Source organism: Aspergillus lentulus (assembly GCF_001445615.1).
Source record: "Aspergillus lentulus DNA, contig: Alt16, strain: IFM 54703, whole genome shotgun sequence".
Taxonomy (NCBI): domain Eukaryota; kingdom Fungi; phylum Ascomycota; class Eurotiomycetes; order Eurotiales; family Aspergillaceae; genus Aspergillus; species Aspergillus lentulus.
Genome location: NW_028322113.1, coordinates 4674039 through 4699714, shown reverse-complemented (window position 1 = coordinate 4699714; position 25676 = coordinate 4674039). Strand labels below are relative to the sequence as shown.

The window sequence follows — 25676 nt, the reverse complement described above, 5'->3', positions numbered from 1 at the left end:
AAAAGGGCCGCTGGCTGCGAGCCCAGCTTGTCGAACGGATCACTCAATTTCGAGAGGGCAAGCTTACGGCTCCTAATCAGCGGCTAGACCTGTGAAACTATGGGCTAGCCCAGCCCCAGGAGGCCATAGACTTGAACATCGATAGCTCAGCTTATATGAATGAAGCATGCGCAAAAACTCTTAACTGGATGACTCATAGTCATTTAGCAGGGCTTAACATCCCACATCGCACGACAAATGTTTACTAGTAGTGGTAACCTTTGGTGCATTCTGCCTAAGACAACATCTTGCATCAGTGTCGCGACGCGCCACAATGCGTAATTCCATAGCAAGTGTATGCTTTCCATATATACACCTTCTTGAAGGACAAACCCAGCAATCTCACAATATCAGGGATACTGTCCTCAGATAGAGTTCGGTCGTGCAACGCAACCACAATGTTATAGAGCATGACATAGGCTTCAAGAGAAGAACCATGTCGTGGCGCAAAGGATAACTTCGGCCAGACCACATTATGCTGGGCAGTGGTGAATTAGCCAAATGCACAGCTCAAATTCCGCATGGAGATCTCGTCCTGAATGCGACCCACGCCGAGTTCAGGCCTGCCTTGCACTATGCAACAAGAGAAGGCAACATTACGCTGACCTATCTCTTCTTGAGCAAAGGTGCACTTGCCAAGGTTAGGTACACCAATGGACAGACTGAGAAGGTCAGAGTTACAGCTGATGAGCGCTGCAGTCACATTAATGCAATGTGACTCCTTCCTTCATGGCGTTAATGCGGCAGTCCCTTGAAGAAACTGGCCTCTACTTTTATTTTTGTTTCTTATTTTTATTTTTTGGTTTCTTTGTTTGTTTTCGTGGTTGGGGGTTGGTTTAGTGAAGGAAGGGGGTTCCTATTTAGAACGATATCTGTCGACGGTGAGAGATGAGGATAATGAGGTCTGAATTCGCAGCTAGGTTATGAAGAGCTCTGAGGCTTGTAAAACGACAAACTGCTGTAGCCAGTAAAGTATTCTCAGATAATTATACTTCTTCACAGTCAGTACTGGCACTGGACGGTCCCGTCTGGCACATAAAAAGGGTAAAAATGTGATTTAACCCAACATCACAATCTCAGTCAAAATACTCACTACTCGCTGAAGGTACTACAGGTAAAGGAGTTTATACACACAAAATTTCACCAGTGGCTGTCAGTTCAGTTTGAATAGCTATGGCTCAAGGGACCCTCAAAAGCAATTTTTTTGCCTCTTCTCAACTGTGTACACAATCCAATAGGTGCAGATTTTACTCCACTGTAGATCATCACAATTGTAAAGTTGGATTGTGAAGGGTCAAGAAGGGATTGCAACAATATGTGCTCCTCAGCAGTCTCATCTGAAACCTAGGTCAGGACATGAGAGGAAATCTGAAGCGATTGGATATCACCTGAAACTCGAGATGCAATGAATGAGACAATATATCACCCTGCATAAAGCGAACTTGGTGCAGATCACATAAGGTCAAAGAATAGAAGTTCATTTAACTCAGCTCTTGCGAGAACACTCCATTCGTAAAATACATTAACGAGCAACCCCACAACGTTGGCAAACTGGTTGGTGAGGTTGATGCTAAAGATCAGTCCTCTGTCTCCCTTTTCTGCAAGGAATAATAAATGCCCACACCCCGCTCTTGACAGGCAATCAGTCAAGTGACCCAAGGAAATTGAAACGGTGGCCAAATCTCATACCCATGTAACGTTCAATCTGAAGAAGAAATAGCCACATCGCCCATATAGGACACCAGAACAAGTAATTTTACTTAACAAGTAAAAGTTCCCGCGAATTAGCGGAGGAGAACGATGAGTGGAGTAGGCAATCTTAGCTTGCTACAGGTGGAATAGACGAGTGGCCGCAGTATACCTGACGCCGCTTACCTTACTCTCGAGAGCCTGGGGGACCAGCACGAGCGGCATCACGCTAAATCATCGACATCATCGCGCATAATCCCTCTTGATGAGACCACAGCGGAAAGTGTAATTGAGGAGGTAGAACCTTTCTGTAGCTAGATGAGACATCTGAAAAGAGACAAACCGGAAGTCAAATTCTTCCCTGAATCAAGTAGAGAAGAAGTAAGAGCAGACTGCATGCATAGCAAGTAGCAAAAAGCAATGTGTTTGCATGTTCCAGACCGTTCTATTCGCCCACAACATTATCCTGGGGAAATGGAGCTAGTTACTCCATCATATGACTGATACTGCTTTGCACTTTACCAGTAGTATGACTATAGCATGGATAGCCTCGCCTTCACGAAACTGGGCGAAGGTCGAGACCGTGTAGAGTATCACTGTGTGCATTCTCACTCTCGCTTCTCCACGTCTATTACTGGTGGGAACTGCAGCCATTGCCTGCACACAATCCAACTCAAAGGCCGTGAATCAACAGATATCAAGCCTAGAAAGCTATAAATTCCTCATCAACCTCTGTCAGTCAGTCTTTTTTTCCCTCACAGCAATCTCATCTTTCAAAGCTTTATCCAGTCTGATTACCACCGCACGCCTTCTCGCTTTTCAACTGACAAAGCACAATCCATCGGCAACATGCAGTTCCTATCTACCATTGCCGTTATGGCTACCATCACCGTTGTGAGCGCAGTTCCTACTGGAGATCCAACGACATGCAGCCCCCAGCAAGCCAATAAGTGCTGCACTAGCCTCACCAATGGCATTCTGAACATTGACGTGCTTCCTGTGCTTTGTCTTCGTAAGTGCTGTCTGCCTTGCTGCACGATGTGCACAGCTAATAGGATTTTAGCACTGGTCGGAAGCTGCAACAATCAAGCCGCATGCTGCGAGACAAACGGAATTGTAAGTTACGTAATGAAAGCTTCCAAGCGCTTTATGCTCACCACAGTATCACAGGGCCTTTTGAACTGTCTCACCGTCCAGCTCTAGCTAAAAGCGGTCCCTCAGATGTTAGCTGATGGTCCAGATGGATAAGGCTCAGGGCGCACACATCCGCCAAATCTAGTTTTTTTTTTCTGGTGCACGAATTTTATGAACTCAAAGCGCTATCTGTACAGACACACTCATTTAGCATCAAATCTGCCCCAAGAACAATTCAACATATGTTTCGGGAGCTTGAAAAAAACTTGCATCCTAAGTAGGTCGCGCGCGATCCTGACAATCTGTAACGAAATATATATCAACGTAGTTCCGTAACCCCTACCTAGACCGAACGAAGCATAAATCATTGTTACCAAGCTAGCTAGAAAGATTCAGATCCCATAGAGTTATTATTGGACGAACTGCAAAGTGATTCCCGAAGCATATGGAAACAAATTCGACGAAGTGAGTGCGAGCTGCTTCCTGAAGTTGTTGATTTCAATCAATTGTTGGACAAACAGAAGAAGGGTGGTTGTCTGCTACGCGGGAACTAACCACGGCTGATTGCGGCCCTGCCCGAGGGCAATGACCCCTGAAAGGCTATTGTACAAGCATAATTGGCTCCCTTCAATTCAATACAAGCCCTGTTTGTTGGCTACCGGCTGCGGTGCTCTGGCAAGCTCGTTTGTAACTCTTCAATTCACCTGCATTAAGCATCCTGCTCAATTTCTTAGGTGAATTATGATGATTAAAGAAATCAGTTATATCTTCCTCCAATAATGTTTTGTTTCCCCAGAATCACCCGCACTGCGGTTAATCGGATCCTCAAGTTGCTGCTATCGAGACGACAACGACTCTTCTTTGAATCAAAAACTTACAAAATTCGAAGCCACGGTTGCGTTCTCTCTTGGGTGAGGAAAGGGTGAAATTCGTATTTGTCTTCCACTCCTACAACCGTTTCAACTGAACTCAGGCAAGGAACGGACAGACCCTCATTATCAATACGTAGGCTCGCGCGCAGGCAGAACTAGGTTATTACAGTCGAACCCACGAGTTTCCGTACCACATAGCATTTTCCGCGTACGCATTTCTCAACCTAGCATTTTCTTCTAGCGTGGAACCATGCAACGTATGCCTCTAAAAGAAATTGACCCTAATTAGGGATATGGAGATGAGCTAAGTCCCTACTGCTGTACAGTTATTCAAGGCTTCCAAGTGGGGGGTGTCTCCGTGGATACTATCAGGCTATTGGGATCCTTAAAATTCCGCGATCAACCATTCAGTATGCCCTCAAGAAGAACCCCCTATATCAGCAGGGAAAGTTCTTTCTCTGCTGCAGCCAGCCTGCTAGGCTATCTAGTAGAGATCAGCGATCAATTCTGCACGCGATTCGCACTAATCCATTGTTGAGTTATCAAGATATCTAGGAAAAGACAGGAGTGAATGTGTCAACAGTACTATCGTTTGATGCCTCCAGAAATAAGAATATGGACACTGATGAGCAAAGAAACGACCTCAAATCACTGCAGAATGCGCTGAAGAGTGGAACAGTCGGAGAAGTAGGGTGTGGATGAGTCTATATAGGGACTCACAGGTATACTCTGCCCACCTAGGCTATACTACTTCTTATACTAGATAATCTAGATTACCTTACTAGCTAGAGTAACTACTCCCTAGTCCTACTCCTATATAATATCTAAGTTAAACTTAGTATCTATTAGGGTATAGAATCCTATACTAAAGATAAACCTCTACTATAGTAATATATATCTCTACCTCCTACCCTAGTAGGGTCTATATACTAGTAGTCCCTACTCCTATAATGGGAACTAATAATTTAGCCTAGTAATTGGGTAGCCTCTCTTATTACTCACTACCACCTATATACTAGAACCCCTCTCCTAGACCCTACATAGCTAACCATGCTACTGGGGTCCCTATAGATAGTTCTTATAAACCAGATGCCTAACAAAGTGCACCGTGGATGGCAACAATTAGAGTCATCTCTGCTAAGAAGAGCAACAGAACGACTCTCCACTCTCTCCTGAGCTGAGGCTGAGGTCATTGGTCAGCAGGTACTGGCAAATTCTAATTCTTCATTCTGTTAACATACACTCCCTGCTGGATGGACTCTCGCCAGCACTATGATGAGGTGGTCTTCGTCTGCCATCAGTGAGCGCGAGATCATGGCTGATATTTAAAGATGTTTTTTGTCTAACTAACTATCTTTAAATAACTAGAGGCTTTAGCCGCTTTAATAGCACTATCCTAGGAATTTCTGCCCTTGTCCCACCTTAACCTGTTAGATTTTCACTAAATACTTAGGTGACGCTAGGTCATTGTGATGTATTCATTTGAGTTGCCCCTGGATGCGATATTTAGAAAAAAAGAAAAAAAAAGAAGGACCACCTTCCCTGTCTATATACCCTGGTTGTAAAGCTACTGCTCACCCGAAGCATTGCCGACGCCAAGGGAGTTTTTGATCAGATGACTGCGCATATAACACTTGGTCAATTGACTTCTCCTTGTAAACATGGCTAGTCCTCAAGAAGGTACTATTCTGACATCTGTTTCAGTTGTTGACTTCAGTTCCAGGATTGTTGTCCGTCTGATTTGCGATGAAAGTCTCAAGTCGGCGATATGCCTCTGCCATCAAGAAGCCATATCGCCGACTTGGAATCTAGCTGATTAACACCCATATCGGCGACATTATATTGTATGATATATTATGCTTTCCTCTCTGCAACTGGTCTTATTTCATGAACATTGTTCACAGATAGAGATTTATTAATTAATTCAATTCGACACATCCGTTCAGGATATGATGCGAGCCCGGTTATATACACCTCTCCGACCATTGTGCTCCAAGCCTGATATATCTGGGCGATATGGAAATACTTGTGCGATCGATATCCGTCCGAGAGCAAAGGTGCTACAATTCCAGTTGCGAGCATCCTCAAGCTGGCAAAAGCACACAGTAGCCAACCCCTCGCTTCCAACTTCGTTCAGCCAAAGCAAAGAAGACAATGCCGGCAAGCTACACCATATACTGTCAGTTGCCATCATCCGTGCAACTGCCACATACTAACCTCCTCAGAACAACAGCTGACTCGCTCATAAACTGGGCCCGCCAAGGCTCCTTCTGGCCCCTCTCCTTCGGCTTGGCCTGCTGCGGCGTCGAAATGATGGCCGCCTCAATGCCCCGATATGACCAGGACCGTCAAGGAATCATATTCCGCGCCTCGCCCCGGCAAGCCGATGTCATGATCGTCGCGGGAACAGTGACCAACAAGATGGCACCGGCATTACGACAACTGTACGACCAGATGCCCGACCCAAAGTGGGTGATCAGTATGGGAAGTTGTGCGAACGGGGGCGGATATTATCATCACTCGTATAGTGTTGTTCGGGGTGTGGATCGCTTGGTACCGGTCGATATCTATGTGCCTGGTTGTCCGCCGACGCCCGAGGCGCTTCTGTACGGTATTCTTCAGTTGAAGAGGAAGATCAGGGGTACAAAGGTGACGAGGATGTGGTACCGGAGATAAGGGTATGGCTAAATGCCAGGCTGGTCCACCAGGTTGTCGGATTGTCCAGAAATGCTGTCAGTCAAGAAGCTGGAAAATGGGAAACACTCCAGCATTGCACCATAATCAGCCTCCTCGGTTAGGACTTGCGCCATGAATGACCCGCTGGAAACATCCGAAACCGGGTTGTGTTGCGGCTGCCTCCATATAGCTTCAGAAAGAGGCTCAGCCGCACCCGAGCCCGCCAAGGAGTGACCATGGGATGGATCAGTGCTGTGGCCACCGTCATCTGGAATTTCACAGCCCATTTTGTACAGAATCTTCAAGAACATAGAATAGTACCATAGGAGCGGAGTCCAACGATCCTGCAACGTTTTCAGGACAAGCATGCAGAAGCGCGCTCTATGCTTTGCAATTTCGGTTGCATCGGGTGCACTTCCACTAATGTTCGCAATCTGGACACTTAGGGAGGCAAATACAGCCGGTAGCCTGTTGTCTGTCAGCCTGTTGTTCATTGGATCTGTAGAGATGAACAGCATACGTTCGTAGGCACGACACGGTTAGAACGCCAGAGGACATCATGTCCTCGAGGATTCGCACAATATTGACAGCAGCATCAGAAGGCAGTGAGCCTATCCTCAGCCTATTTGGGGACTGGAATCCGTTCCTATGTAGAAGGATTTGGCATGTGCTGCCTCTGTGTTGGTTATATTCATCTAATGGGGACTGACTGTACGTACTGGTATGTCAGATGGATTAAAGACGACCAATGGCCATTCTGCAAGGAAATCGCGGAGTGGTTCCACTGTAGTGCTTTGGGAAGGGTTGTTTGCCATGAGGAGATTCTGTCAAGGCTGGTTTGTATTGTAGACTCATCCGATCTGGCACCGAAGAGGGCCTGGAGACACTGACTGGCTGGGAAAAGTCAGCAATGTTTGCAGACGATTGTGGGATATATACTTCGCTTGGCCAAGTCCACGAGATAAACGATGTACAGACGGCTTTCTGGAGTCCAACTTATAAATAGATGCATATCATCCATGTCTTCCTCGTTGTCGTCAATGTCTGCCTCAGACAACAAGGGCACGCTACAATATGCCTCATTGACGTGCGGAGTGTTGCCCAGCGTAAGGGCCATAAGGATATCATGACTCTATCATCTGGTCAGCTAGGTTCTGTCCGTCATGTTCACACCATACATAGACGGTCCACCAAATACGTCTCCAAAACTTCTGTTGCCTTACTGGTAAGCCCGCATATGTCTTACTGGATTGAACAATTAGTCGACGCAAAGTTAAACTCAATAGCGATATGAACTGACCTCTGGTGCAAGCCGAGAGTCTGTGCAAGGCCAACAGCTAGCCCCGTCCAGTGCCACATATCCTTTTGTTCCAAAGGACTACCCCACCAATAGGACAGAAAGTACAAGGCCTGGACTGTAGCAATAGCATCTGATTCATAGTTTGCATCGTACAATGCCTTTGCTCTTTGATAGAATGTAAAAGTAGCCATGTACCGATTGGCAAACCCCGCCTTTTCGATCAGTGACAATTCACAATGAGCCGCGGCGACGAAATACAGCGCCTGCAACACAAGAGGGGAGATCTGTTCTGCCTTGTATTTGGTGTGGAACTCTGAAAGATCAAAAATGGGACAGAGCGGGTATACGATAGCGAAAAAAGTCTGGACAAGGGCGTCGCTTATCTCCGTGTCGAGGCGCTGGAATGCGCCCATTTCTTGTAGCCGGATGCGCTCGCTGCATTCATGAGAGTCAAGCCGATCCTTCGTCGGCTGACCTAAGCGGTTGATATACAACTCCTCGATGCCAAGTTTAAAGGAGGAGCTGTCAAAATCGCCCTGGAAAGGATTGCCCATCTCCCGTAGGACGTAGTTGATATTGAACGCATCTCCGTAGTACACCATCTCCTTGCCGCGACCTGGGTTATTGGCCCTCTCGATAAAGCCCTGGCTGCGCGGTTGATCAGATCCACAGGCTTCTTTCCCAGCCGTCCCATCCTCTGTGGGATCTGGACCGGCGCTCTCTCGATCTGGTGCAGGTTGAGTCCTTGGGCTACACTGCTTCCCATCTTGAGATTGAACAGCTCGACGAGCAGACGCACTCCGATGGCGCCTGGTATTGGAACGCTTGTATCTGGATAAACTTAGTAGCTCAAATCATAACCAGTGTGGGAACGGCGTCAATACTTTCCACGTCGCGAGACGATCGGCTCGCATTCCTGACCAGCCACTCGACAGTTGATGCACGCCCTGTCCTCGGTTCGATCGCATTTGACTCGGCGAAGATTACAGAACTTACAAGCCACTTTTGTCTTGGTTCTGGAAGACATGGTGTATTCCGTGGTCGGACATATTACGGTCTGCTCACCAAGAAGTGCTACTTTTTTGTCACGGGAGTCATCATCGGAAAATGTCGGATAAAAATAGAAAGGGATGCCGATACTTTCCGCCCCATAGTATTAAGGCTTAATGCTGAGACCTAAGGGAGCCTTTTGTCTGCCTTCAGATCGAGGGCTCAGGACGACTTGCTCTTTCAGCTTTACACTTATTATGCCTTCATACTGACGTTCCACTGGATTAACTGGCCAAACATAAACTGAAACTGTTTTTTTTGCTCTTAAAGCTCAATACAAGGCGGAGATATGGCATCGTAGCAATACAGATAAATATGTTTCTTACAGGTAAGACTGATAAGATTTATGGGCAGTTGACAAAATCACCGTTGTTTCCATGGCGCATCACCCCACAGAACTTTGCCTTTCCCTCCTTTTTGCCATCCTTGAATTCAAAGACAAGACGGTCTGGCAAGGTCCTCACACTCTGACCGCTGTATACAGTGCCCGGGTTGTCTCGATCCAAGGGGAATTCCATGGTGCTCCTGCCGCAGGGGAAGGGAAGATTCTCGCCATTGCCAAAGGTATGCGGGTAGTTTCCTGTATAGCAGTGAGTAAGGTGGTTTTCAAGGATTGGTTGCAAACTCACTGTCTCCAATCTGTTGGCCATCGTTGGCGTATTGGGCTGCCCTGATAAAAGCAACTTTGAGCTGCCCAGAGGTGTATGTAGTCCCTCCATAGTTATTTGTCGCCGGACAGCTGTAACTTTTACTCGGTTCTTGGGCGATTTTCAAAGGCTTCGAACGCTTGTACAGCTCACCATCGTCCTCAACGGAACGCACCATTGAGACTGGTTCGGTGTTGATAGTGTCATGAGGAGGAAAGCTTGCATCTTTCGAACGAACGAGAGCAGGTTGGGGATACGCATTGGTGACCTGGGCCACCAGAGCGCCAGCCAACAGAGCATGAAGAGCCAGTGAACGAAAGAACGATGGCATCTTGAAGTTATATGAAAAGGTCTTCAGAGTGATTCTAACCACGGGGATCTTGCGGGAGAGTCGTAGTAGTAGGTTGGTGAACACAAGCTTCGGCAGGTTTTCGAGACTCTTTTATATCGGTCGAAAGCCATCATCTTGTTGCTTTTTGCAAGAAGATCCAAGGCGTTCAGGCAAGAGGGGCCAAATATGCAGCAGCCCATTCTCATCACTTCAGCCCTGAGGGCCGAGGAAAAAGAAAGCAGATCCCATTTCAAGCAATAGCCTTATTCGGATGCATACGGAGTCGGGAAGCAAGACTGCAGCAGGAGAATGCGCATGGAAAGACTACCGTTCTTAAAACAAGCACTCGTTGCTAGCAAACAGCAAAAGTCTAGAAGCCCTTGTATATGAGCTGTTTACATACATGACCATAGAATGAAGCCTTAAGCTACTTTCCCACCAAATTCGTTTTGGATGTAGAGAGCCCTTTTGTGGTCAACTATTGTCCCGGATTCAGTTTGCGCGTCACTCTGTTGATCCCCACCTCAATTCAAGCCCATTAATAGCTTTTTGTCAGATTAACCAGTAATTTCTTTGGAATATGGATGATCCTGCACTGTTTATTTGTTATAGTTGATGATCATCATCATCAAGTGACCCACCGACTGCACCGCCATGTCTTAGTGTCTTTAGGGTCGGACAATGTGGGGGCCATTTCTGGCTTCACTGTCAAGTGGGAAGGACTATTGTATTCTTGGCTGAAAGCTAAGCCATGAAGGAACATTTGGCAAATTCAGCCTTGTCTGACACATAACACATTGCCATTAAACTAGAACCCCGGCACAGCCCAAAGACTAAGCTTTTAAAACGAACCACCTTCTGAATCTCCTTTGTCACAACAATCACGCATAGCCCTCCGGCATTCCAAATCTAAACATTATGGATCCTGAATATGAGGCTTTCATCACAGCGCAGAGCCAGAAAAAATACCCCGCACCTGCGAACATGCTCTCAGCAATCAAGTCACTTCTGGCGGATCCTTCCACTCCACCATCGGCGGCAGCCCGAGAAGCTGTGTCGTGCTTCATCAAGGAGTCCAACCCAGATCCCGACTACACGTCACTATGGCCTCTCCTTTTTGAAACCATCGGTAAATTTACGGATCAGAACGACCGCCTGGTGGACTTTGTTGCGGCACTGCAGAGTCTGTCTGACTGCAACGGAGCTTTTACTCGGCTGGATGGGCTCAGTGAATATATGACAGAATTTGTATTTGACTGTATGTCTTCTCCAAGATCAGCTACAGCCTCAAACTAACAAATCAGACGTCGATCATCCATTTTATGATCCTCAACGCGATGAAAAGCGGCAAGCTTGGGTTAATGTCAACTCTTTCGCAGCCAAGCTCTATGCCAGGGGCATCCGTGCTAACAATGTCGGTCATCTCCGTCACGGTAGCTGGGTCTTGAGAAAGACATTGGAGAGAGCTCCATGGGAGAAATTCCATCATGAGGATATCGAACAGGAGCTGGAGGATCTGGACAATGATGAGGATGACGAGGAGTATTGTGAGCTACGTGACCACCTGCTGGAAGAGATTGATATCAGAACCCTCAACGGGTGGGTACCTGCCGCAGCACAGTGGATCAGACATTGTGGCAGGGAAATATATGCAATGGAAGGATCCATGGGAAGAGAGTTTCCAACCAAGTGGACAGGATCCGAGGGCTGGTCAAAGGAACGATGGGCGTTCTGGAGGGAGAGATTTGAATGGATTAGCTTGGTCACTGCCTTGGATCGAAAGACACGCAGGATAGCCAAGGAGATGGTCCAGGAAATGGCAAGCATCGAAGAGGGACAGGACTAGACACTGACAGTACATTTTTCTCTCAGATTATGTTTATCCTCAGTATTACCTAAAAACGTTGGCATCCATGCTAGACCGTTATAGTTTCATTGCTCACCCTGGTAACGTCTACTTTTGGAGGTAGCTGTCGCAGAAGTGTCATAGCTCGAAGTCTCGAACTGCGTCTGCCATCGTCTGGGAACTAAGAACAGTACTGATTAGCTCTCCGTACTCGGGTATTATACACTTATTACTCCCTTTATGTATGCTTAGATTCATCATTTCCTCCTGCTGGACTTCCACACTAGATACCACCCTTGAAGTCAAACTATTATATCAGACTGGATATAAGGATGCCAGTTTGTAGATAGAGATCGGACGCCCTACCCAGCCTGTGCACAAGTCAGGAACCTGTGGATTTGCTTGTAAGAGCCCACCGTTGTTCTCTCATTTACTTTCTAGCATCTTGCTTACGAATTGAACAGAGCCAAATTCAATATGAGAACCGGGTCTTAATATACTACATATGGCTTAGATGCACTAAATCTAGTACATACGACCATAAGATATTGTACTGGCTGCATCTGCATGTACAGTACCGAACCCATCCCAGGTTAGGCTACGTAGATTTTGCGTAGCTGCAGCCGAGGACTTTGCCCCGTTACCCTTGGGATACTACGAAGGAACCGCTTTCAAGTCAGCAACCACAGCCAACGTTAATTAACTCGCCCATTCCGCAACTCCAATTCTGCGACCCCATCAGCGGGGGTCCCCTGTTGCCGTGACCGGTCGGCCCCCAGCACGGCGCCCTCATTCTCACTCCGAAGCTTATGCGCTCGGACGAACAGATTAAGGACGGTAGCTAGTCCGGCAAAGGCCACATACTAATAGCAAACAAGGCATACCATTAGCATAGATGCACTGACACTTTTGCTATGTTGCGGTGACTTACCATGATCCACACCATTCTCAACGCCTCAAAGTACATCTTCCTAACCAAGGCCTCTTGATCTGCATTTAATCCAAGGATGCTAATCTCCTCCACACTCGAAGCGGCAAGGTTGCCATTGAATTCGCGAGCTAAAGTTGAGTTGGAGCCCAGCTGGCTTGCTAACCCCTCGTTCTTCGCATTCATCTCATTCTGAAACACCACACCCCCGACAACCACCGAAATAGCCGTCGAGAGAGACCGAACAAACCCCATCGTCGCAGTGACGGCAGCCGTATCCCGAACACTGGTCGCAGCCTGAGCAGCAAGAATCGGCGCTTCGATGTTCATACCCACACCGATTCCGACCAGGATCTGGAAGATGATGAGTTTGGTTATGCTGGCTTCAAACTCGAGACTAATTAGCAGGCCGGAGCCGAGGACCAAAAAGCCCTGGGCAATGTACATCACCGGGAGGTATTTCCCGGTTTGCTGCATGAAGATCCCCGCTGCGGCCGCGGCCAGGGAACATGAGACGATCAGCGGGAGGAGGTAGAGCCCTGATGTTAGCGCGCTTGCGGCCAGGACGGACTGCGCATATAAGGGCAGGTAATACGCCTGTCCAATAAACACGTATGAATTACACGCGAAGACAACGTAAGGCGCTATCTTGGTCGGCGACGTGAATAGCCAAACCGGGATAATGGGGTTCTTGGCTATCTTCCATTCGTTCAGTACAAACAGGGCCATCACTGCTGTTCCGAAAACCAACAGACAGATGACAGTTGCAGAAGACCACGAGTAGACGACGTCACCAAAGTCAAGGGCCAGGAGAACCATCAGAGAGCCGCCAACAATCAAAAGGCTGCCTGTCCAGTCGATGACTTTTAGACCGGCGGTGATGGGTGTTCGAGGGCTCGGGACTCTCATGAAGAAGAGCAAGACAAGAAAGGAGACCGCTCCGACCGGTACTATAGGGTCGAGGGAGTAAGCTTAGGGCCACCAGGTTAGATGGATTTTCTCACAGTTAATCCAAAAACACCACCTCCAGCTAAGCCTCGTCGTAAAAACGCCCCCCAGAACGGGCCCTATGGCACTGCCAACCGCCCAAACAAGCGAAGTGATTGCGAGATACAACCCCCGATCTCGCAGCGAAAACATATCGCTGATAACAATGTTGACCATGATCCCCATTCCGGAGCCGCCCAATCCCTGAATCGCCCGTCCCGCGATCAGAGCATCCATATGCGGCGCAAGGGCGCAGACAAGACTGCCGACAAGAAAGACCGCGACCGCAATGAGCATAATGGGTTTCCGGCCCCAGATGTCGGAGACCGAGCCCCATACTGGCGTAATGGCTGCGTAGGCCAGGGTATAAGCGCTTCCTACCCAAATATAACCGGCGGCGGTCTTGAATGTGCCGACTATGGCGGGAATTGCAGGAGTAACGATAGTTAAATCAAGTGCGGAGAGGAGCACGGACAGACAAAGCGACATCATGGTCCAGGAAATGGTGGCGGAGGAGAGACGCGGAGACTCCGCGGATGACGAGGGTGCGGGCGCGGGAGTGACATTGTCTACAGTGCTGCCTGGGGGGTCGGTGCGGGAATTAGACGTGGAGACTCTAGCTAGACCTAGGGACTTGGACATCGTCAGGACGAAGTAGAGCAGGGAGTTTATTTCTAGATGGAGGGATAAAGGAGGGAGGGCAAAGCGAATGGAGGAGAGGACGTCTTAAAAGATGGACACCCCCCCGGTCCTGTCACCTGACCTGGCTTTGTTTACAATGAGAGTAATCCAATGTCGATTCATAAATAATTCAATCCTACATAAATATTGCAATTTATACCATTTCTACAGGCAAAATACTCCCACATCGCTCCCTGCCTCCCGCCGCGTGATCCTCACATTCATACCAAAATGGGCTGTCAGCCCATGGTTAGCCCACCGAAAAGGCTCAACCGGATTGACCATGGCAAAATCGAACTGCCGAAAGAGCTGCAAAAAAATCGGTTAGAGCGAGGCGTCAGGGTAGATACGTTAAACTTTGTTGGGTAGTCCTAGGTTTCCAAATTACTTGCGCGATATACGTCTCGTTCCCATCAACTATGTAACTTGCCTCCTCATGCAAACCCTGCAGCCTAACCCACGGAAGTTCCTATACTCTGTAAAGGGGCCAGGCCTGTCGTTGTGGCAATAGGTCTGACACTCAAACTTGATATTAGATGTATTTCATACTACGGATCGCCCATCAAGATCTTTCTTCCGGAAGGAATCCCACGGATGAGAACACCATCGGCAGTGATTGGGCACACGGGGTTCCATTGTCCATGTTCGATAACGTCGCAGTACTTGTAAACACAATTGGTGCAGAAAAGATCCTGGGGATTATCACGCTGGCAGGGGCGACAGCAACAGAAAGGGAGCAGGTAAGAAACATTCTGTTTGCTGGGACAAGAGGGTAAAAACTAGGCCTTTTGAACAGGAAGCAGAATCGATTGCAAACTTCATTTGCGTTGACAGAGATCTTACCCAAGATGATTTCGCTACTACAAAGGTGTCGAAGACCTGGTTCGAAGGAGAACTAGTTTATGAGTACGCATAAGGTCTGACGTTGTTGCTGATATCAGATTGGTTGTATTGTAGTAATGCAGTGTATGCTTTATGCAGAACTAGATAACCAGTTGACATTTAATATTGGAAGAAGATAGCGCTAGCCCCAACTTGGTGCCTGGTCCCTGCCAGCCCCCCTAAACCCATGGGTTTTAACAAGACGCTAGTCCAGATCGAGGGCTTGGTCCCCTGTCTGGCTCCACTTTAGCTCTACCTGGTTGGCCCACATTTCCGTTTCTGGGATCCGGGGGACTATAGATTAGCTACGTCAACACCAGTGAACTTGATACTCACCTATTCCCAGGCCTTAATGTCTCTTCTTAAAACCATGTCCATCCGAATGTCTCTGCTTCGTTTTGGAACTATAATGAAGATTTTCTTTATCACTCTCAATGGCAGTGGCCAATCCCTGTTCCGTGATGTCTCCAACCGACGCATCACAAGAGGCTGGACAGCCGGATGCCTACCAGACACCACCTCGTGGGCTGAAGGAATGGCTCTTTATTATTGTCTTGTGCTGCACTCAACTTTTCGTTCAAGGTTCCTTCGGATATATCCTCATCCCATTGCCTATCGTGGGGCAAACCTTCGGTCAGGGACCATCCGAGGCGACGCAGATGACCCGGCATGTGGGCGGTTATAGCTTGACAGTGGGCACATTTATTTTGATAGCAGGAAAGCTCGGCGATCTGTATGGTTCCAAGCGCATCATTATCGTCGGATGGGTGTGGTTTGGCGTTTGGTCTGTCATCGGCGGCTGCAGTGCCTTTACACATTCACCAGTGTTCTTTGATACTGCTCGAGCACTCCAGGGCATTGGGCCGGCATTGCTTCTCCCGAATGCCCTCGCCATCGCTGGGAGAACCTACCCACCGGGCAAGAAGAAGAACATGATCTTCTCCGCTTTTGCTGTAGCCGCACCACTGGGATGCTTTACCGCTGGTGTCATCGGGTCGGCCTTTGCGGAGCATATCTGGTGGCCCTGGGTGATGTGGACATACAGCATCGGATGCTTCATCATTGCTGCGACTGCATTTTGGGTGATTCCCCCGGACTATTCATCCTACCAGAAGAACGCCCAGTTTGACTATATCGGATCTGCTCTGGGCGTTGCGGGCTTACTCTTGCTCAATACCTCATGGAACCAAGCTCCAATCAACGGCTGGTCCACGCCTTATGTGTACGTCTTGTTGATTGTTGGGTTTCTCATTCTGGGGCTCTTTGTCCTCCAGGAACGGCGCGCCATGGATCCGATTCTGGACGTATCCATATTTAGTCGACGCGTGGTAGCAGTCCTAGTGACGACCGGCCTAGGATGGAGCAGCTTTGGTGTCTGGTTCTATTACCTGTTTCAGTTTATCCAGCATTTCCGACATGTGTCGGCTTTGGATTCAGCAGTGCAGTTCGCGCCAGGAGCCATCTCAGGGATCCTTGCTGCCCTTGCCACACCGTATCTAATGGCAGTCGTCTCTAGCAGCTGGTTGATGGTAATTGCTTGTGCTGCGTTTCTTGGTGGATGTCTCCTGCAGAGTACGGCAGCAGTAGAGCAGTCATACTGGTTGAATACATTCTGGTCCTTTGTCATTATGGCCTGGGGGTAAGGTCCCTGTCACACTGAGCGCTCAATATAGGCGAAGCTAACCTATTCCCCACAGTATGGATATCTCCTTCCCTGCGTCCACTACTATCTTGAGTGACGCTGTGCCCGTCAAGCACCAGGGTGCCTCGGCGTCACTAGTCAACACCGTCATAAATTACTCTATCGCCATCGGCTTGGGAATAGCGGGGACTGTAGAGGCCGAAGTAAGTCATCACGGCGTGGACCTGCTAAAAGGATACCGTGCTGCCCTGTGGACGTCGGTGGGACTATCTGCACTTGCGTTTGGTATTGCTTTGGTGTATGCCGTCTGTACATCATTCCATGAGCGACAGCCTTCCAGGAAGAGCAGCCAGGAACGCGACAGGGAGCTTGTATAGAGACTTCTGGCCTAATTGCACCCCGGATAGAGAAAGGAAACGATACACTCCCGTCGCGTATTTTCTAGGCAGGCGTTGCGGAGTCAGATCGCTCGACAAATTAGGGACCTGGATTAAATTGTCGACATTCCATCGAATTGCGTCCTCAGACCCATTAGAATTACCAGAATAACGAACAGGTCTCGTATAATTATGTGCAAGGCAGATCCTCGTAATATTTCCTATACATCTGATAATACCTCATTAAACCACCCCTGGTAGGTCAGAAGTCCCCGTTACATGATCCTGAGCAAATCTCGTCCATACCCCTTGATCGCGCATGTGTGCACAACCTGCCTGAGGAGATCAATCAAGCTGCTGAACAAGGATCCAAAGGCATGAATTGCTCTACGAGCACCTGCAGACGATTACCGGCAGCTTTGTTGTAGTGCCAGTCGCCTTAATATTCTTAAAGGTGCTCCCCCGAACTGACACCTCTGCGCTACCTGCCAGATGGACATGTTATTTATGCCGTCCAAAGAAACTGTAGACGAGATGCAGGAAGAGATGGGTTTGTGCGAAAGGTAACAGTGTATAATATGCGGCTTTATATATGGCTGTATATATATTAATATAACCTCATGTTGTCAGTGCAGAAGCGCTGCATCTATCAACGCTCTGCACTTTGATACACCACAATTTATCTCCATTACTCTCTTTCTGCCCCGAAAACACATGTACTTTGAATTTCTGACGAACACTGAAAAGTTGGTCCAATTGATTGCGCGAAGGCGCCGACAGTCAATAGACGTCACATGACGCAATACGGCGGGGGGACTTTGTTGTGTGGAGATAAGCCAAGCTCACCTTCTCCCCCTCTTGGGAGCATGAAAGCAGTGGGCAGAATGTACACACCAGAGATAACATGATGCGTCATGTCACCTATCTCCCAATATCGACCCGATGAATGGGTCTTCATTACCACCACTCCCACGCGGCCGCGTCCGACCAAGGAACAGCGATCTCAGATGCGGCGGCGCGTCATGCGCGAGATTGGGTACGCCCGCCGGTATCCTCGCACAGCATATCTTCAGAGAGCTTCGACATCATTATGCATAGACAGCGACACGATAGCATCTCCTTCATCCTCCAGCACTTTTCCTGTTGACCCTCAATCTGGAAGGCCTCAAGGTTCAGGCTGTCCACCCTCGTCGGCCCATATCGCATCGTTCCTGACCTGTCCGTGGGATAGGGACTCGCAGCGACTACTCCACCACAGTATGTTGCTTTTCATAGATCTGTAGCCCGTCTGGGTTGTACCGTACTAACAGATACCTCCTCTCAGTGTTCTCAGATGCCATCCCGAGCCACCTTCGAATATACAAAGACCGCTGGTACCCAATCTGTATCACGAATTCCGCCGCTTTTGACCAGATGTTGGCTTCATATGCTACCCATATCTCACAATACCACGTGCAAGACGACTTGAAGGACTTCATACTTTTGAATCATACCAAAGCGCTTGTGCGGGTTCGGCATGATATCAGTGATATGTCGCTGGGCAGTAAGCAGGTCCTGGAGGGTACATTGAGCGCGATTACCGCCTTGGCATGCTATTCACATCTGCAAGGAGATATGGTTTCATGGAGATCGCACATGTCAGCTGTGTCAAGACTTATTCAGGAGTCGGGCTTATCACTGGGGTCTTTGGATGAGAAGTTGGTGACCGTCGTTAAATGGTTCGCACTCAAAGAGCGCCCAATTGCTCCCACTTGAGGCAATTTGCTAACAAGTACAGGGTGGATGTAATTGGTTCATATGCACTTGACATCGTCCCTGTCCTAGGAGATATAAATGAAGCCGTTGATTGTATACAGGCCTCCAAGTCTGTCTCACCGTGCCTAGACTCTTTGGATCTTCCGGCGCCCTTGCTCTCGGCTTTTCAATTATTACAATGCGCCACCGCGCAGATAGCTCCGCATGACTCTATCTGGTCAAATCCGACAGAGGTTGATAGGATAATCCACCCACTTACTCATCGGTTCTTGTCCCTGCGCTATAATGCATACACTTCTGGTCCATGGTCCAGCCTTCGATCCGGAGCGTTGCTATATCTTGCTGAGTTCCGACGCATGTCAGGCATTAGCCCAGTAGTGACAGAAGTACATGTGCGGCAGTTGCGGCTTTTGATGGAGGCCCTCAGTCCAACATCAGTTCCGTCAGAATTGGCGTTGTGGCTCCTCACAGTGGGTGCCCTGGAGGCTACAGCTATCCCAGACCGGGAATTCTTCTACAGTGGCCTTCGTCTACTGTTTCAAACCTTCGAAATACATTCGGTCCTGTGCTGGAAGCAAAGATTGAAAGAGCTCATATGGTCTGATGCCGTGTTTGATCATAAGCTAAACATCACTTGGGGCCTGTTGCAGGGTTGATCTCCATCACCACATCAATCGCAGAGCTTAAAGAGATTTGTCCTCACGCCACGAGGATCGCAATCAGCTACAGAAGTCATGACTTTCTGTATCGACGATCGCTTCATCGTGCGACCGATCAATGGTTGAGCCTTAACCAGAGCAGTATCCGACCTTCTTTGGCTCGCAGTCACCCGCACAGCCATCATAAAAGACACAAGGATGGTCAGCATCGGTACACACATTTTTCAGAGTGGCCGTATCACCGTAGTTGAGGTTGATGCCGACCACTTCGCCGCCATCACGCGCTGTAGTGCCCTCAACATAGACGTTCCGCTTGCATTGGTTGTCACAGTTACCGCAGGAGCGATAGACTTTGCCGTAGTCTTCGGCATAGAAGTTGATGATCTACAACGTTGAGCATTGGTTGAGGGAGGGATAAAGAACCATCACTCACATTGACAGTACCACAACCGTTGTGCTGGACGATCTTGTCCGAGGCGTGATAGGCACCACCGCCTATGATCCAAGTCTCCTGGCCTGCCTTGTCGTTTTTCTACCTATCATGAGACCTGACCAAGTTTATGTATATGTGCGTTGATACTCACAATAGTGATGGCATCTTCGCAAACATCCTCAAACCAGACGAACTGCAGCGTGCATGGACCGTCACAGTGCACCCCCTCAGCCTGGTTGGCGCCGATGATGACGTTCTTCAGAGTAGCACCGGAGTGGAGGTAGAATACGGCGTCCTTCCAATCGCCCTCGGACTGGCCGTTACAGGCGCCAGAGCCGCGGTCGTACTTGGCCCAGCCGGCGTCGAAGACCTGTCCCGCCGCAACCTCAATCACGGCGCTATTGGAATGATGAGCGGTGGGAGTAGGAACTCCTCCCTCGTAGCCCAGACATGCTAAAGCGACGGGAACAAGAACGGGGAGCGCCGCAATGCTTGACCACATAGTGAGAAACTGGTAATAGGGATCGAATTGTTTAGTCTTCAACGAATGTCTACAGTAGACTACGAGGCTTTTATAGCCATGTATACACAGAAACACTACCGAGATGGAACAGTTATTGGTGGACCATACTGCACCGAAATCTCATGTAATTTCGGTGCAGTTTATGCCACTGGACAACGGTGGAATAGTAGGGATAGCTGCGAGGCCATTCCAACTATTTCCCTATCATACCCTCCAATCGCAACCCGAACCCCCCGTTGAAGCAAGTGTTGTCAAATGAAGGTGCCCTGGCTTGGCTCAAGATAGGCGGATATAGAGTGGTAAGTGCTGTAGACTATGTTGCCAAGCATGGCGTCCGGAGTAATCTTCGCTTCTACTCATGTCTGCTCGCACAAATCACAGAAGGAGCACACCTTGCAAGTCACGCTGTCACCGGAGAATATGACCGGGATGACGGCCAAGGACTTGGCTGAAACGGGGATGCTTGACATTTCGGCATTTGAGTGGCTCTCCCTATATCGACCAGCCCGGCTTCTCCATTTGGGTCAGGCGAATCTTTCCCTTCCCCACTCGACATCATGTCTGCACCAGCTTATATCCATATGGTCAGACTATCCTTGTGCCGACACTGGCGGATAAATAAAACGTCATTTCGTGCTATGACCACATCCTGCCGTGGTTCCTTGTGTCAGGATGCTTGACTGCAAGTACAAATTGAAGTATCGATAGCAAAGGACTAATAATTGGAATAGCCCTCCTCGTTCAACTTCATCTGGAATGCAAAGCTATATCGTACCATCGGCTATCCAACTCACATAATGACCCCAAAGAGTATCTAGGCAGACTGGCCACTCCGGTAAAGCACGTGCAGTAACACAGGCAAGCTATATCAGAAGCTGAAAGTTTTCAACCCTCGGATAGCGCCTGGAGGCATGCAATATAGGCAAAGCTTAGGTTTGAAGAGACAGTGTCTCCTTTAGGCATGGGCGGGACCCACTGATACGCGCATTCAGTCTGTGGTGATATTAGACCTCAAGAAGGATTAATAACGTGAAGTTTTGCCTGGTCGACACTATCTATATGTATATGTGTTGGTGGAGTAAGGCATGACGATTTGCCAAGCACGATCGGAACATGGACAGAAGTATATGGTCACCGACAAGTGACACACTTTTTCCCATCTTACCCAGGCATGCCAGGGGATGGAAAAGGTGTCTGACCGCAAAAGTACTGTTGGAACTTGGACCTGACCTAAACGCTTGACTACATAGCGCTAAGGTTGTTTTGGCTTGGCTCTGATTTAGTTTGTGTTGGATGAGAAGCTCGAAACAACCACGTAGCTGGATATGTCATTTATCCGAACACTCATTTGAATCCTCTATTATCAATTAGACCTTACTGGGAGCAATAATACTGTTATTATCACATGTCGACTGAATGATATTCCCGGTTTTCCCATCGAGTGTTAACGTCAAGCCCCGTCTCAGCCGTAACAAAATGTCCGATTTTCACTACTTCCCCATGCTACCAGCCGAGATTCGCCTGCATATCTGGAATCTCTCTCTTCCCACCAGCCGTGTCATTCGCATCATCTGTGATCGGGGTATTAAACCGAATTCCCGACGCTACGCCCGCGGCTTCCGCGCCAACCACCCCAATCCCGTACAGCTCCAGGTCAACCGGGAAGCCCGCGAGGAAGCCCTCCGGGAGTTTGTTCCCTACTTCCGTACGGAAGAGTCGCCGCATGCTTGCATCTATCTTGCGCCCGAGCGAGACACGGTGCATCTAGCGGAAGCGGTGCTAGCTTATCTTGGTGAGGACGAGCGCGACGCTCTTCAGCGCATGATCATCGATGTTCATGATTACTTAATGTTTGAGACGTATGGATTGGAGAGTTTAGGCTGCATGCAGAGATTAAAAGAGGTGGACTTAATTGTGTCGCAGACACCGGTGGCTTCGTACCACCGGCGTGATATTGTCGAGGTGATTAAAGATGCTTTTGAGGAGTATGTGAGACATCATCCACAGTGGCACATACCTCACGTCAGGGTGCTATCTGCTTTGGGGAAGCAGATGGGCAGTTTTACGGTCGAACTCGCGGAAGTTGAGACGCTACCACCGTCGGTCCTTGTCGATGGATATGCAGAATGAATTTCGCGACATGGTATCGACTTATCCAACTGCTTGCAATGGTATGCAACAGCTGTCAAAGCCTTGTGCTCCCAATGCAGTCCCCGCACATTGAAGCAAGCACTCGCAGACCTGTTGCTCAGTCATTGCAGTATAATCCAGATGCCAGGGTGGCAGTGTGACAAGCTGCCCTAACAGTTTATCAGTATTCATTTGTCGATATATAGATACAGCCAATCAATCCTCGTGGAGGTTTCTGCATAGCACACGGAGTGTACATAATGGTGCGTCTTTACTTTTATTCTGATTTGAGAAGGAATGCATATGCTAGAATCTACTACAACGAAACAATGGTGATGTATGTACATGATATTTACAATGAGAGAGACCCTTCAGGTGAATGATCATACAGCTTCCCAGTCCATCGCATCAACAATAAAATCCCAATCAGCATTCGAGGTGTCGGGTTGTGCCTGAGTATGGTTGCTCTTGTCGATGTTGGCCACGTGTTCCTGCGCCAGACGACATCCATCCTCCAGGCCGTCAAAGATATCCGCTAACATCCTGTCGAAATCGTAGTTCTGCAGCGGCATCGTCACTTCTCGTCTGGGCGACCACATAGACTCTCGCTCTTTTTCTTGCTCGGTCAAATCTGCTGTCTTCCAGCGGTTCCGCAGTTCCTTTGCTTTCTTCAGTTGCTCGAAGACATTGCCCTTGCGAAACACCGAACGCAGAGGACAGTCCTCATCTTCAAGAGCTTCCAGCACATTGGCATGATACCGATGCGTGCTCCAGACGGAGTTTGAGCCAGAGCCCTTCCCTGCAGCCGATACGGTGATGCCAAAGACGCCAAGCAAGTGCACCAGCGCCCGTTCCAAGAGCGCATAATACTCGTGAAAATCAATCTTGAACATGACTTCAGCGTGAGCGGCAGCCTCAGGCGAATCTGTGCAGAGTGTCGCCAGTCGGTAGCCCTCGGCCAAGAAAGGAAGTTTCCATTTTAAGCGAGCGACGATCTTCATGAAGCGCGACAGTTCTCCGGCGGGAGAGAGCAGCATTCGGCGTCCTGGGGAGAGGGACGCAGGCAATGGTTGGCCAACGTGGCCTTGTGTTTTGTCCTCGTTGGGTTTAGGAGCCCAGCGGGACTGTAATAGGCTTGACATATCTCCTCTGCGGATATTGATGTAGTGGAAGATGATGTTTTGGTGGTGATAACACACTTAAGAGCAGCTAGGCTAGTCCTAATTAGGTAATACCATCAGGCAGTGAATAGGATCCAACTTTGGCATTCCTCTTGTTTCAAGCAATTCCAGTAGACATTACAAAATACAGTATAACATACATCAGAGGGTTTAGACCTATTTCCTAGTTATTTCTCCTGAACTTATTCTCAAGGCCTACACATTGTCTACCAAACTGTACCTCTGCGGAGATATTGGGACATTCCTTTCCCAGTTAGGACTAGATCAGCGCCGCTTTTTCTCAGAGTCTAGAGAGTGGGGAAGGCGGATATGCGAGCTGAGTGCTTCATGAGCATTCAAGTATGTACCCCGGACCATCTAACTGCTTATGAAGACATTGTTGGTGTCGAAAATGGTCATTTACAATTAAACACATGGCAGACTTGGTTGGAGGACGACGGTAGGACCACTGAGTTGATTACTAATAATAGATAGAGTATTAAGAGATACTAGAGTGATTGCGGAAGGTCAATCTGCACTATGAATTGAATGCGACAAAATTACTAAAATTACACAGTGTATAACATATTTTCTTAGCCTAATGGTAGCTAGAAGCTATCGAAATCTACTTGGATACGACCCCAAACGTCGCATCATGTTGCTGATTGTACACAGTATTTGTAATCTTTTAGCTTTAAATGTCATAACTCAGATTTCACAGTAGATGCAACATCGACCTCTATACCGTTTTCGTGAGGTTGTATCACCACAAGTGCCATCGATTCGTATTAATTTCTAGCATCGAAGCCCAGCAGCCATCAAGTATGTCTTCTCTCTTGAGAAGCACTCTGTGGCATGAACGTCTGTTCTCTTTGACAAAGTCGTTGGTATAATCCGAGTGTACGATTGATATATATCACACCATGCCAATCCTCCACACCCCTACTAGCAAACGACTCTTTGGATCCGCCCATTGTCCACCCCATTGCAGGATCCCAGCCTGCGATAGTGACGCTTACGAGCTATATCCCAAGTTCCGCTGGGTCTACAATAAACTCACGGTAGCCGAACTCCAGGGAATCGAGTGCGGCCCGCACAGGACCAAACCAGATGCTGCGCTTTTTCCCATCTTCAGCAAGCCGATCTACAACCTTGGCGGGGCCAGCATGGGGGCCCGGATCATACATACCGTGGATGAATACTGGCGCAGCTTCGTCCCGGGCCATATGTGGTCTGCCTTGCTGACCGGGGAGCATATCAGCACCGATATAGCGGTAGATGCCGGGAGGGTGGTTTGGCTGGGCCATACGAGGGGAGTGGCTGGTCCGGACCAGACATGGGAGTATTGGGAGATCAACACGTCTGTCGAGCTTTCGCTAGAGAAATATATCGCTGATTTCGTGGAAACGCATCTCGCGGGATATACCGGCATGATGAATGTCGAAACGATCGGAGGCAAGATTATCGAGGCGCATCTGCGGTTCTCACCTCAGTGGCCGAACCTGTATGGATCTTGGTTCACTACTTCCCTTGTGGATCTTTATTGTGGGAAGGGATGGACAGGTCCGTTGGCCTCCTTGTCAGCAACACCCGTTGGGTATTGCGTTCCGCTGTTCGACGATGAGAAATATGCTATGACCGGTACGACTCTCACAGATAACGCTTTGCGGCGACTGGAAAGCATGTTCAATGTCGAAAGCATCACGGTGGATTATAGTCCGGAGAAGCCATTGGAAAGTATTCCAAGGCCTTTGGGTGGCTTTAGGATAGCCTGGGTCAATGGGTATGATCTTGCGAGGTGCAAGTTAGCCAGGAGTGCATTGCAGGCATACGTCCATCAATTGTATGGTACAGGACAATGAAAAGACTCTTCCCATCATTGTTAATACAAGTTTATTGTGTTGAGTTCCGATGATTCAACCCCAACTAGGACTG

The 25676-nt window shown here is 48.5% G+C and overlaps 11 protein-coding genes across 11 annotated transcripts; 6 read left to right on the top strand and 5 right to left on the bottom strand.

The window, feature by feature from the left end:
* Positions 1 to 2577: 2577 nt before the first annotated feature.
* On the top strand, positions 2578 to 6410 carry ALT_9001 (NuoB/complex I 20 kDa subunit family protein; the record flags this gene model as incomplete). The annotated part of the gene is made up of 4 exons (XM_089600509.1): positions 2578 to 2740; positions 2792 to 2844; positions 5807 to 5913; positions 5960 to 6410. The coding sequence occupies 4 exons, from the start codon at positions 2578 to 2580 to the stop codon at positions 6408 to 6410; spliced, it is 774 nt and encodes a 257-aa protein (XP_089455402.1).
* An 8-nt stretch (positions 6411 to 6418) lies between these two features.
* Positions 6419 to 8759, bottom strand: ALT_9000 (fungal specific transcription factor domain-containing protein; the record flags this gene model as incomplete). Its single annotated transcript, XM_089600508.1, has 7 exons — positions 6419 to 6878; positions 6931 to 7056; positions 7130 to 7304; positions 7350 to 7542; positions 7589 to 7655; positions 7711 to 8541; positions 8707 to 8759. The coding sequence occupies 7 exons, from the start codon at positions 8757 to 8759 to the stop codon at positions 6419 to 6421; spliced, it is 1905 nt and encodes a 634-aa protein (XP_089455401.1).
* A 345-nt stretch (positions 8760 to 9104) lies between these two features.
* ALT_8999 (guanyl-specific ribonuclease F1) lies at positions 9105 to 9738 on the bottom strand (the record flags this gene model as incomplete). Its single annotated transcript, XM_033563269.2, has 2 exons — positions 9105 to 9340; positions 9390 to 9738. 2 exons carry the CDS (start codon positions 9736 to 9738, stop codon positions 9105 to 9107), a joined length of 585 nt encoding a protein of 194 aa, XP_033419160.2.
* A 918-nt stretch (positions 9739 to 10656) lies between these two features.
* ALT_8998 (DUF3632 domain-containing protein) lies at positions 10657 to 11584 on the top strand (the record flags this gene model as incomplete). The annotated part of the gene is made up of 2 exons (XM_033563268.2): positions 10657 to 10996; positions 11043 to 11584. 2 exons carry the CDS (start codon positions 10657 to 10659, stop codon positions 11582 to 11584), a joined length of 882 nt encoding a protein of 293 aa, XP_033419159.2.
* A 695-nt stretch (positions 11585 to 12279) lies between these two features.
* On the bottom strand, positions 12280 to 14141 carry ALT_8997 (MDR family MFS transporter; the record flags this gene model as incomplete). The annotated part of the gene is made up of 3 exons (XM_033563267.2): positions 12280 to 12447; positions 12516 to 13462; positions 13517 to 14141. The coding sequence occupies 3 exons, from the start codon at positions 14139 to 14141 to the stop codon at positions 12280 to 12282; spliced, it is 1740 nt and encodes a 579-aa protein (XP_033419158.2).
* A 1382-nt stretch (positions 14142 to 15523) lies between these two features.
* Positions 15524 to 17081, top strand: ALT_8996 (MFS transporter; the record flags this gene model as incomplete). The annotated part of the gene is made up of 2 exons (XM_033563266.2): positions 15524 to 16701; positions 16760 to 17081. The coding sequence occupies 2 exons, from the start codon at positions 15524 to 15526 to the stop codon at positions 17079 to 17081; spliced, it is 1500 nt and encodes a 499-aa protein (XP_033419157.2).
* Positions 17082 to 17995: 914 nt separating this feature from the next.
* On the top strand, positions 17996 to 18836 carry ALT_8995 (uncharacterized protein; the record flags this gene model as incomplete). The annotated part of the gene is made up of 2 exons (XM_033563265.2): positions 17996 to 18338; positions 18406 to 18836. 2 exons carry the CDS (start codon positions 17996 to 17998, stop codon positions 18834 to 18836), a joined length of 774 nt encoding a protein of 257 aa, XP_033419156.2.
* A 788-nt stretch (positions 18837 to 19624) lies between these two features.
* Positions 19625 to 20430, bottom strand: ALT_8994 (pectate lyase; the record flags this gene model as incomplete). Its single annotated transcript, XM_033563264.1, has 3 exons — positions 19625 to 19879; positions 19929 to 20027; positions 20080 to 20430. 3 exons carry the CDS (start codon positions 20428 to 20430, stop codon positions 19625 to 19627), a joined length of 705 nt encoding a protein of 234 aa, XP_033419155.1.
* A 1497-nt stretch (positions 20431 to 21927) lies between these two features.
* Positions 21928 to 22581, top strand: ALT_8993 (2EXR domain-containing protein; the record flags this gene model as incomplete). The annotated part of the gene is made up of 1 exon (XM_033563263.1): positions 21928 to 22581. The coding sequence occupies one exon, from the start codon at positions 21928 to 21930 to the stop codon at positions 22579 to 22581; it is 654 nt and encodes a 217-aa protein (XP_033419154.1).
* Positions 22582 to 22964: 383 nt separating this feature from the next.
* Positions 22965 to 23723, bottom strand: ALT_8992 (uncharacterized protein; the record flags this gene model as incomplete). The annotated part of the gene is made up of 1 exon (XM_033563262.2): positions 22965 to 23723. One exon carries the CDS (start codon positions 23721 to 23723, stop codon positions 22965 to 22967), a length of 759 nt encoding a protein of 252 aa, XP_033419153.2.
* Positions 23724 to 24664: 941 nt separating this feature from the next.
* ALT_8991 (uncharacterized protein) lies at positions 24665 to 25603 on the top strand (the record flags this gene model as incomplete). Its single annotated transcript, XM_033563261.2, has 1 exon — positions 24665 to 25603. The coding sequence occupies one exon, from the start codon at positions 24665 to 24667 to the stop codon at positions 25601 to 25603; it is 939 nt and encodes a 312-aa protein (XP_033419152.2).
* Between the last annotated feature and the right edge of the window lie 73 nt (positions 25604 to 25676).